Source organism: Lathamus discolor, chromosome 3, assembly GCF_037157495.1.
Source record: "Lathamus discolor isolate bLatDis1 chromosome 3, bLatDis1.hap1, whole genome shotgun sequence".
Classification (NCBI taxonomy): Eukaryota; Metazoa; Chordata; class Aves; order Psittaciformes; family Psittacidae; genus Lathamus; species Lathamus discolor.
Window position 1 is genome coordinate 50,349,560 of NC_088886.1, and position 12,368 is coordinate 50,361,927.

The following is a 12,368-nucleotide window of genomic DNA, read 5'->3' on the forward strand; positions in this document are numbered from 1 at the left end:
GGGGGTTGGACACTGCTGTCTATTTCCATGGAAAATCAATCTCCCTTTTCCTTACATCTCATCCCCAGGGAGAGCTAGGTCGTGGCATTTCATTTGCAGCTACTATTCAGGTAGCTCCTGGCCCCTAAGCCCATGAGGGTTTGGGGCAGCGATGACAAAACCAGCTCTGTCCTGCTTGCAGGACTGACAGCCCATGGCAGGCTTCAGCTGCTAAATATGTTTTTAAAGATGAGTAGAAGGTTAAATCACCTCAAGTCATGGCTGAGAGACTCATCCCCCCTTCGTTTGTTGACTCGGATTAACAAGCTTGGCAGCATTCAGATTGTGATGAGCAGCCGGTGCCCATCACCGCTGTGGCCATGTGACTGGTGGTTGCTCCACTATAAACCTTCCTGCCTGTGCAGATGAATTGTGTAGAGTTTGACCACTGAACATGGCTGCTCAGAGAGGCGGTGCTAGCCTTATCCTTCCCTGCAGTGCCTCCCTGTTCACTGTTTGCAGGGGCAAGGCAAGTATTCCTGCTCCCCTCAATAGCAGTGCTTTAATTCCCAAGGGGGAAGAGCTGAAACACCGGGGAGAAATGGAAGTAGGCTTGAGGGTTTCCATGAGCTGTGCCAGGCGCCCTCCAGCTGCATTTCACGTCTGATTTCCCATGCAAAATGGCTGGAGCAGAAGATCTGGTGTTGTTATTTCAGTGTCAGGTTTATGGAAAAAATGGGACGTGGTGGGGAAGTTGTGGTGTGAGAGCGAGCAGCTTCAGCCTGGCATGAAGTGGAAACTAAAGTGGAGCAAAACCCAGGTGGAAGAAAAGTGACCTGCAGAAGTGACATTGAGAAGTGGGTTTTTTTTCACCCCCTGTTGTCTGTTTTGGAGAGCAAAGCAAGTTTCCCTGCTCTGTGGTGAGCTGGCAGCCCTACAGCGCCGTCTGCCCAGGGCACGCGTGCTCTCCCCTTTCTCATCCAGCAAATGGGTCTGGGACAGATTTCATCTTTAGACCTTCAGAATCCCTCTAACCATGAAAAGCAGAGAAAGTCAAGCCCAAAGTGGTGACTAAATAGGCAAGCATGGACCTGTCGGATCGATGGATGCTGCAAGCATGTGGGAGCAAAACTTGGCTGCTTCCATGCCCTACTCTAGGCTTAAACTCATTGTTTAGGTTCATGGCACTACCTAAACAGCTCTTCTGCATCCAGAGATCCTTAATCTTCCCAAGCCTGCTTTCCTGGAGGAAAAACGCTTCCGGATGAGGATCAGCTCAGTTTTGCTTGCAGCCAAGCATACATGGCTCAGTCTGCAGGCACCTTGTTCTGCCCTGGAGAAGCAGATCCTTGGTTGATGAGGGATGGGATTTTCAGGAGAGGCAAATGCAGGCGCACCCACACTCTGTTACCTCTGATTGGCTTCGCACAGCTACCTGCAAGTGCCACTGAAATCCTGCCCTGCTTTGATTGATTCCTTATCTGTGAGAAGAGCAGCAGCAAAAAAAAAAAAAACCCTGAGAAGGAAAAAAACACATTGAATTTTACGAATAAACCGTAGCTGGCCAGGCTCGGAAGCTGCTGACTTCAATTTACATGTGTCCCAAGGCGGATCTAAACCCATTTCTCCAGAGGTAAGGGGCTGGTTTGATTAACCATCTGTGCCATGAAGAGCCAGGGCCTCTTTCCTCCACACACTGGGGAGAGATGCCGCCTGTTGCCCGCAGGATGCGAACCCAGATGCTGAAATCTTATGTTTATCTCATGAGTTTTTGCCTATACAGTGTTGAAATACAGAAAGGCAATGCAACAAGGCAGGCGCTGTTTGTAATTAGCTTGAGTGAGCACTTGGCCTTGGGGCAGGAGCAGCTCTAAGTGATTTGGAATGATGAGAATTTGTGTGTTTGGCTGCAAAAATGGTGAAGTTTGCACCAAAATGAGGTTTTTATCTTTCCCTGAGATGTGGCTCTGTTGGGGTTTTCTGTCCCCAGGGTGCTGTGGTTTCTGGCATTACTTGAGGACTTGTGCTGAGCTTCCTCTCTGGAACAGCACACGTCTGTCTGAGGGGTTGGGAATGCTCCAGTCTCTCTGTTTCTTCATCTGGATCATGCTACTAGCCCTGCCCCAATGACTGGATGTAGGAAAGGAAATTTGGTGGCTGAGGGGTGTTTCAAGGCCGGGTCTGACCTCCGTCTCCCTTCTCACCATGGTCAGGAAGGCAGGATGTGTGTGGTGGGTACCCTCCCACCCCTCCTTGCTGGAGCATGGCAATGCTCCTAATACAGAACGCTCTTCAGTTTAGTTTGCGGATGCCTCATAGCGGGTGGCATGGCAGTGTGGACACCGGTGTTAGTGGCTGCCTGCTGAGCTTGGTGTGGCCATGCCAGGGCTGAGGTGCTCAGGAGAAGCACTTGACTTGGTAGAAAAGGGAATTGGATCATTTAAAAAGTAGCAAGGAGGCAGGGGGAGGAATCCTAAACAACCCTAACCCCTTTTCCAACAGAGATGCAGGAGGGAAAGGATGATGGGAGAGCATCAAGTAGTTAAACCTCTGGCAACAAGTGCCTGCTCCCTGCTTGGATGTCTGTGGAGAAGACAAAAAGAGGGGATGTGGTGTCACCAGTCTCCTGGTGCTGCCTGCCCCTGTAATCACGACATCCTCTAAATGTTGTTCTATGGCATGCAATCTCAGTTGGGTGCTTATTTGCTTGGATGGTGTCTTTCAGCTGAAAGCATCTAGGAGGGCTTCCTAGCCTGTGTACAGGCTGCAATGGAGGCAGTGTGACAGGGAGGAGAGCTGCCTTGCCACTAGAATTCCTATCATTTGGGCTAATCAGTTTGAAGGGTGAAAAATTGATGGGCTTTCCCCTCGCCTTCTTTTCTTAGTGTGCTTAAGGATAAATGCATTTGGTGTGGGCAAAATGTACAAGGGGTTTCCAGTAAAGCATCTTTCTCTATTTTTCATAGAAACTCACGAGCCTCTTGCAGAAAGTGTTTGGTTTATGCACAAGTTTTTTTCCTTAATGAAAACTGTCATTTGCAGAAGGCAGGGAAATGGCCTTGAGTCCTTTTCCAGTGGGCTGTAAGTGCAATGAGCTGCAGTTCCCCTTTTGCTCATGGCTTGTGGAGTCCTCAAATGCAACAGGGCACCTTCCCCGCTACTCATGTCCTGGGGGTGCTGGTAGGTGCCATTCACATGTCTTTTTGGAGCAAGGCTGGACCATCCGTGCTCTTTATTGCCTTTGCATGTGGCAGTGCTCTCTGCACCTCCAGCTTGCTTGAGGGCATCATATTCTGCAGCACTGCCACTTCTAACCCATCTCTTCCTCACCTGCTGTGCCTGTGTTGTCGTTTAAGCCCAGCTGGTAACTCAGAACCATGCAGTTGTTTGCTCATCTCATCCCTTTCTTCCCCCCCGTCGAGGCAGGATGGGGAAGAGAATTGAAAGAATCCCAGGGGTTGAGATAAGAACAGTGCAGTAACTGAAGTATACTATAAATATACTAGTAATAATAACAGAAATGATAAGGGGAGAGAATATAAAACTAAAAAGAGAAAAGAAAACAATAAACACAAGTGATGCACAAAATACAGTTACTCACCACCCGCTGACCGATACCCATCCCGAACCAAGCAGCAATCTAGGCCAGGGTAACTTACTTCCCTCAGTTTATATACTGGGCATGACATGCCGTGGTATGGAATACCCTTTGGCTAGTTCAGGTCAGGTGTCCTGCCTCTGCTTCCTCTCTGCTTCTTGTACCTCTCCTCACTGGCAGAGCATTAGAGACTGAAAAGTCCTTGATCAGGGTAAGCATTACCGAGCAACAACTAAAATATTGGTGTGTTATCAGCTTTGTTCTCAGACTAAAGCCAAAACACAGCACTGCACCAGCTACTAGGAAGGAGGAAAAAATAACCAGAACAGCCAGCATAGCCACAGGTGTGCTTAAACACAATGAGTTTGTCCTGCAAAGGCATTGGACCCAAATGGGAACCCAAAACAAGCATGAATTTGGGAATACCTGGCAAATGTGGTTAGCTTTGCCCCAGCAGAGACATCAGAGGCATGGGAACAATGAGGCGGCACAGGCTTAGTTTGCTGTGGGTGAAGGAGCCACAGTGGGGTAGCAGTGAGGGGAGGAGATGGGCTCACTGAATGGCCAGCTAAAATCTGTAATTCTTTTCAGAAGCTCCTATTTTAAAACCTGATAAGGAAAGCTGCCACTCCACATCCCCAGGGAGCTTTAGAGCAGGTTAATATAGAGGAGATGTCTCCTTTCTTTCTTTTCTTTCTTTCTTCTTCTTTTTTTTTTTTTTTTTTTTTTTTTTATCCAGATTAGGCTTCCCTGAGAGAGTAATTAAAAAGTGCAAGTTCCAGGTGCTAACTGAGAGGATTTAGGTTGAAGAGTGAAATGCTTGGATGCCCCTGCCCTTGCGCCCCTTCTGCGGAGCATCTGGTCTGTTAACGGGTGGCTTGCCTTGGGTAGGAGCAAGGGTGGAGGATCAGAGTGATCCCATTTACCTCTGGCTCTTTCTAGGTCCCCAGACACCCGAAATATGAGGGTGCAGGATACAGGCTGTTAAGACAGGAGAGTTACCAGCGGCAGTTACAAAGCCTTGCAGTGATACTGTGTGGCAGTGCTGCTGTGTGCCACTACTGCTGAGTTTTGTGCCTCATCATTTCCAAACACACCCGTAGTGCTTAAATGCAAGGAAATTGATAGTTAAGCACATCATTAATCTTATCCAGCCCACATAATCAACAATCAATTAATTCTTCTCTGGGCTGGAGAGATGCAGATTGCGCCGCAGCCTGGGCAGTGGCAGAAGGAGCACATTTCCATAGGGAAAGGCAAGGCAAAGCCTCATCCCGTGCTTGTCCGAGGTGTTAAAGTGGATCCAGACCTTGCGAGTTCTGGGAAACTTTCTTGCAGCAGTCCTTAAATCAAGGTAAACATTGTGCTTGCTGATAATGGGGTGATTTATTGCTCCCTCCTGGTCTTGAGCCCTCTATCCGAGCCTTACGCTCAGATTGCACATTTACCATCTGAAGGGTTATGGACCCCGTGCTGCACAGGTCTTTAAATCCCATTATGGCATTGCAAGGGCTTGAGAGTCCCAGCTTCATCTTCAGTGTGAGGTCATGGTTTAGCTCCTCCAGAAAGAAGGGAGATATAGGCAATAGCGAGAGCAGAGGGCTGCAGCTTGCAGCAGCCTGGGAAGAGGAAGAAGGCACCCACCTCCCCTGACACTGCAGGAGATTTTAGGCAAACACAGTGTAATTATAGGAGAGGAAAAGTTAATTGTTATCATTACCAATGAAGAGCCACGTGCTTGCAGATTACAGGAATTTATGAATAAGCAAAGTGATGAAAGAAACCTGAGGATGCTGGGCTGCAGAGTGTACTTTGTTTGGGCATTGTGACAGAGCATCACTTCAATGAGTTATAACTAAAAATTGACAAACCCATTCAACTGACCCACCAACATGCCCCTGTGCTTAAAACTGTGGTGTGTTTGTAGCACTGCGATTCTTTCATCTCCCTCTCTCCCTTTTCTGTCTCCAGCCATTGAAATGCAGGTGGCCTTTCCCTGGTACCACTGCACTCTCCTTCCTGCTCTTCCAAAGAGCCCAGCAAGTTTCAGGCACGTTTCTGAACACGTCCTTCAGCTTTGGAGCCCACTGCGCATCTCATGGATGCTAACACTTGCTGTCAGGAGTGTAGTGCTGCAGGGATGTCATGAGGAGGTGTGGTGGGAAGGGAGAGGTGGAGAAATGGAGATGACCTTGATGTCCGCACATGGTTTTGTCTCCTGCTTTGTGTGCCTGGTGTAGCTCTGTGCTTCCTCATGCTGTTATGGGGCATAGGGCTGTGTGTGAGGCTCAGGGAGGGGTCTGCATCCAGCTGCCTTCTGGTTGGGTATCCTGCAGTTCCCTCTCAAGGCCTAATGTGCCCTCCCAGTGTCCTGCAGTGTGTGGTGACCCTGTGTGCCTAGTTGTCTGTCTCTATGAGATGGTGGTTTATGGCCCTAAGAGCTTCTGTAAGATGCCATATGTGTAGGATAGCTGTGGTAGGATGCAGAGGACTTGGCAGTGGTAGGGAGGAGGAAGGGTATCATGAGATGGTGGCTGGTCCCTCTGAATGCCATGTCCTCGCTCAGCTGTTAGTGCCATTGGAGACGGTTCATTGCAGCCAGTTGTGTGCCTTAGGCAGGGGAATAAATCCCCTGAATAATAAAATTGTAAAATATTGTTTTGATTTATCCTTTTTTATCGTCTTTTAATATCTGGAAAGACTGTGTGAGCAAGAGGCCTTCATGAGTTTTGAATGACAGGTTAAAGGGCTCCAATAAAGATTAGATGGTCCACTATCTCCCAAGGAAATTGCATCAAAGTGGTTACTCCTGCTCGCTCCTATTAATTTCCTCTTCACGGCTGCTAGGAGATGCCTCATATCCTGATGCAGCAGACAGGGGCTAAGAGGCACTTTCCATTATCTCAATCATCGACGTGTTTATGAGACACTTAGGGTGTTTCTTTGCAGAGCTGTGCCTTGGTGGTGGGAGCATTACAGGGGCAAAGCCAGGATCCAAATGGAGGTGGGACCACTCTGTGAGTGAGGCCAGGCAGTCTCTCTGCAGATGGGAGGTGGATCTGGTTTGGAGATCTGATCCCTCAAGTACATGTGCCAAAATACAGACAATGCCTTCTGCAGCCATCTGTTTCATAGGGGCCACCTGGGGGTTTTCTTAGATGTCAAGGATGGATGAGCATCCATTCATCAGCACCTAGTTTGTGAGGACTGGTGGGGTCAGCAGGGATTGGGGACCCCATCTTTGTCGCTCCACCTTCACCCTCTAACCGCAAAGCAGCAAGGCAGTTGGTGAATGAAATCTCTCCCTATCACTGACTGTAGCCTCGCTGTAACTGGAACATCTTTTTGTTTATGGATTAGTTTCCATTTCCTGCTTAAATTAACTTGGAGGCCAAAGGCCAGGATTATTATCCCCAGCCCTGGGCTGTAGGGCTTTAATGGGGATGGATCTGTAAGACACTGGCATGGGCTTCCCATCAGCTTCTTAATTAAATATTCGGATTTTACATGGCAAAAGAGATGTGAGACCTGAGCCATACCCTTGGGGTGGTGGAAAAGGACATTTCAGAACAACAGAAGGGGAATACTGTCCTGCTCCTTCATGTTTGTTTCCCCATGGGTGCTGCTGGGCCAGCGGTCCTTCCATCCCCATGCCTGCTTACAAGCGGTGAGGAGTGAAGCAGCTTCTGCAGCCTCCTTGCTCTGCCTGGCTAATTATTGTATCTTTACTGTGTGATTTCAGTGTTTTCCTGGTGGCCACAGAAATAATTCATGGCCAGCGTGTAAAGTTCTGTCCACACAGACTTCCATAGGAAGGTGCTACCCTGTTTAGCTCTGATACAGGCGTGAAGCTTTTCTGTATCTGTCTTTCTTTGTGCCCTGTTTCAAGGACAGGGCCTGCTCTCGCCTCCGCTTTGGGATGGTTCAGCATCCAACTGCTTTCGTCTCCTTTCTCTTGCAGCCTGCCCAGCAGGGACCTTCAAGGCCAGCCAGGGTGCGGGGGTCTGCGTGCCGTGCCCCTCCAACAGCCGCTCCACCACTGAGGCCTCGCCGGTCTGCACGTGCCGCAATGGCTACTACCGGGCAGACTTTGACCCACCTGCAGCTGCCTGCACCAGTGAGTAATAGATCAGGGTTGGTGGGGGGGCTGCGGGGTCTCGTGCTCCTCTGCTGCTGGGGATAACTTCTCAACCCAGGAGCTTTCTTGTCTTCTTTTTTCCCCCTGTCCTGCTGCAGAGGGAAGCAAGACTGTGGCTGGGTGAGCATTTGGTTGCCAACTGTGGTCAATCCACTGTGAGGGTTTAGATTTGCAGAGGGCTGGGATACCCATAGTGCACACCCACCCCTTTCCACATGGCACACACCGCCTCCATGTGCTATAGAAATTGTTGTATCGCCCTTTGCTGTGCTTGCCTGGGACACTGCCATGGCACGCACCAAACAATGAGTGATGGGGCAGCCCTGCAACCTGCCTCTCTGTCAGCCATGTGGATTTAAACTTCACTCTGGCAGTGGTGGTGATGGTACAGAGGTAGTCCACAGGATGAATTACAATTTAAAGTTACCTGCTGTGGCTGTCTTATTCATAGCATTGCAGATGGAGTATTTCTATTTTTATAGGGGGAAAGGTGTGTTAAGCATTGGTATTCAGCACGGTGTTGCATGCAATGCATTGCTGCTTGGATGTCTGCCCAAACTGCCTGTGATGGCAGCAGCCTCCTCAAGCCTGTCTGTTGGTGAGAAAACAGCCCAGGAGAGAAAAAAAGAGCTGCTGTGCTCTTAAGCCCACTGAGAACATGAATCTCAGCCTCGATTCCCACTCCCCATGGGGGTTTTGAGTCAGCCTTTCAAACAGCTTTAACACAAGGATGCTCTGGACCCTTGATGCTAGGAAGTGCCTGAAATGCAGGTTGGAAATGAGGAAAGGATTTGCATGCTTTGCTGGATCACTTGAGCTGTCAAACCAGAGGTACTCAGCAGGTAGCGCAACTGCAGATAATCTATGTATCTTTATTATGTCTTGTTACACAGCTGATTTACAGTATTGCTGCGCTGTACAAATACAGTATAAAAAAGTCTATTTGCCGATTTTCATTTCTTCTCGTCGATGCTTAATTTTACAAGGCTCTATTTGAGGTGCCAGCTGTTCACTGACAAAGTTTCTCTGTGTTAGAGGAGTAAATAACACTGTGGAGCTGTGTCCCTTTACTAGAGCCCTTCCCAAGGGCGACTCTTGCGAGTGTGGACCCTGCGCCATACCCCTGGCAGAGGAGGGGAGGGGCTGCAATTAAAGGGGAGGAATTGGGGGATACAGTGGTTTGCTGCTGGGCCAGAGAAGAAAGAGATTTCTTCCTTTATCTGGAGGAAAAAACACCTTGTCTGCTTAAGGTACAAAGAGGGGGATTGGATTAAAGGAGCAGGGGAAGAGGGCGGTGCAGGCAGGGAGCTGGGCAGGGGTGGCCACCCGTGGCCCCCTGGGCTGGCTGGGAGCAGTGAGAGCAGGGTATCAGCTGAGGTCATCCTGCATGGATGACCTCTCCATCCATCCCACCAGCCATGTCACCCCCACGCTGATGAAGCTGCCTCTGCCCAGCCCATCCCCAGCCACTAATGGGGCTAATTTATCTGCAGGCAGTAATGATGTTCCCCAGCACACACACGTGGAGGGCTCCCCTGGGATGGTTTTCCCCAAGACAGAGCATGCTTCACGCTCTTAACCTTTCCTCACAGGTCAAGTCATCCATCATTTTTATTGCTCCCTGCATCATGACAAAGTCCTTTTTCTTCCTTGGAAGTACAGCATTGAGCCCATCCAGCACAAGTAATTAATTGCTTTCCTTATTTGACATAACACAGCAGCTGGATTTTGTGGGTTTGGATGCAGAGCTGTCCTGGCTAACGCCAAATCATTCCCCAGACCTGGGTAGATGTATGTTTGTACCTCAATGGTGCTGTCCTGCCTGGATTCCTCCTGAATCACTCCTTATGGACTCTGGGCCTGTTTCGGCAGCGCTTGCAGACGGAGCTACGTTCAATTCCCATCCTCTGAAGCATTTGCAACGGCTCCCAGTGGATTTGATCAATGCAATTTTGATCTCTTTTCCAACATCCGAGCTGCTTGCAAACCAGAGAGCGGTGCCAGCTCTCCTCCATGCTGTTAAGTATCTGGGCTCCCAACTTGAGATATCGAACCATTAATAACCACTTCCCATTTTTTACTCTCTTTGCCCACTGCTCCTCCGTTTATCTGTGGTGCTGGCTAAGTGGAGTTTCTCTCACTGTGATAATCTGTTTGAGCTGCTTCTCCACGTGAGCACTGGAGGTATCTTGACATCTCCATCTTGACATCTCCTGACTGTTAAAATGAGTCCATCTTTGCAGATGGATCTGTGTGCGCTTTGCATGGTTTTGTTTTTTTTCTGAGACTAAGTGGGTTTGTGCCATGGGAGTCCTCGTCTGAACTATGAAACCCCCCTCTGTGGCTGGTGATGCAGGTGGTGAATGTTACCAATGGGGAGAGCCTGACCCTGACTCGGGCAAAGCTATGGAGACCAAATCCCTCTTGAGGCAGGAGGTGGTGGGCAGATGAGCAGATGGAGCCATGCTGGAGCCCTCAGGGCTCCCGCTGAACCCCAGTAGGGCTGAGCATAACATTTTGGACAAGGGCTGTCTCAACCGCTCTCCTTTGCCGCAGGTGTCCCATCTGGTCCCCGCAACGTCATCTCCATCGTCAACGAGACGTCCATCATCCTGGAGTGGCACCCGCCACGAGAGACAGGAGGTCGGGATGATGTTACCTACAACATCATCTGCAAGAAGTGCCGGTCGGACCGACGCACCTGCTCCCGTTGCGATGACAACGTGGACTTTGTCCCCAGGCAGCTGGGGCTGACGGAGACCCGGGTCTTCATCAGCAACCTTTGGGCACACACGCCCTACACCTTTGAGATCCAGGCTGTCAATGGGGTTTCCAACAAGAGCCCCTTCCCACAGCAGCACGTCTCCGTCAACATCACCACCAACCAAGCGGGTGAGTCCTGGGATGATGCAGTGCTGGGGGGTTTAGCTATACTCTGCCAATGAAAAGCTCCATGTGGAAGGAAGCTCCACATCTGAAGGATAAAGCTCCTTGTGTGTGAGTGGTCCGTGATGGATGTGGTAAACCTGCAGCCAGCCCCAAGTGGGCTGTGGGGAAGTTGGCAAGAGGGAAGAAAGGCCAGGAAAAGAGGAAGGGAAAGTACTGGGGAGGTGGATGGGATGGGAAAAGTGAGAACTGGGTTGTGGGAAAGAGGGGACTGATACTTGGTTTTTTATCCACCTCTACATTGCTTGGGGATGAAATAGCATCACCATTTCCCACCTTTTCCCAAGTGGGATCAGGGAGATGGGGTGAATCCAGCTATGAAATGCAGCCTGGTTGTATTACAGCATGGAAGCAGCAGCATCCCAGGACTGAGTTCAGGTTTTGTCTCCTCTGGCACATTGCTCTCCTCTTGTCCTCTTTTCCAGGCTCCCCTGCCCCTTTCCGTCCCTTTTTCTGATCAGGTGTCAGGAGCTGAACAACAGCTCTGAGCCAAGCTGGGATGCCAGCCGGCTGGGGCTAGAGATGACAAAGGGGGAAACTGGTTCTGGGCTGCAATGAGGAACACAGGGAGTGGAGAAGATGGAAACCCATCTGCTTTGGGCAGAGAAAGGGGATGGTAATTCCTGCTTTGTGCTGAGCGTGTCATTTAGGCAGGCTTTGCCAAGGTGCTCCCCTGGGACAGCGCAACAGAGAAACCTGGCATAAATATTTAAGTCTTCTGGCTCCGGGCAGTACAAATCTACACTTGTGCCTGGCTGGCATCGCTGTCTCCTGAACCACGTGCAGTCAAGCCTGCCTCTTGTTTCCAGGCCTTTTCTTTTCCAGGGTGGGATTTTTGGGGTGTTTCTTTGCTCACATGCAGCCTCGGGGCTGCTTCGAAGCTGGGAACAGCCAGGCCACCTGTGGCTATCCGTTCGTACCCCAGCAGTCCCTGTTTATCTTGCAAAGGATGGATATTAACATGGAAATGCTCCCTCCCAGTGCCACAAGATGGGCTGCGGGGTAATGTGATGGAAATGCATTGGGCATGTCAAGGGCAAGATCAGTGCTGTCCATCTAAAATTGCTTGGCTTGCAGTTGGCTCTTCCAACCGCAGAGCCAGATTCAGGCTGGTTAGTGCATCTCACCCCACAGGGCTGCTCCCAGCCCCATCCACCTGCACACGGCTGTCCATGTAACAGGGTGGGGAATGCATCAATTAACAGCAATCAAGCAAAGTGTTTAATTTCAGCCCATGAGCATCTTGGAATGGATGTGGAGAGATTAAAATAACCCCAACAACCAGGATTAAATATGCCAGGTAAACAAAGGCGGTGCCAAGCTATCGGCATCTCCCAGTGCAGCCACATGGAACGGAGCTCCCATCACACCCAGATTCCCTCCATGGCACTATCCTATGCTCCAAGCTGGTTGTGCCAAGATGAGCTCTGCCCTGGTCATGCTAGGGAGGCTTTTTGATAGGATTAAGTACAGGATCAGGGCCATATTTGCTGGCTCTGACTCTTTCAAGTATAACTTGGAGGGCAAAAAGCCTTTGGAAAAGTGGCTCCTGGCTAATATAGTAGCTTGGTGCCCTTGATGGTGGAAGGGTGGTATTGTTGCTGTTGGGATGCTCGGCTCCACGGATACTTGGCTGTGGGAGTGCTTGGCTGAAGAGATGCTCAGGCGAAGATTAGCCTTGGGATTGCTCCAGTGCAAGCAGAGAGC

General features: G+C 49.9%; 1 protein-coding gene across 1 annotated transcript in view; it reads left to right on the top strand.

The window, feature by feature from the left end:
- Positions 1-12,368, top strand: part of EPHB1 (EPH receptor B1) — a 68,747-nt gene that overhangs the window by 40,274 nt on the left and 16,105 nt on the right. Inside the window, exons 4-5 of the mRNA XM_065675159.1 lie at positions 7,539-7,694; positions 10,272-10,607. Of these exons, the coding sequence (XP_065531231.1) occupies positions 7,539-7,694; positions 10,272-10,607 (492 nt within the window). The remainder of the gene's footprint in view (positions 1-7,538; positions 7,695-10,271; positions 10,608-12,368) is intronic.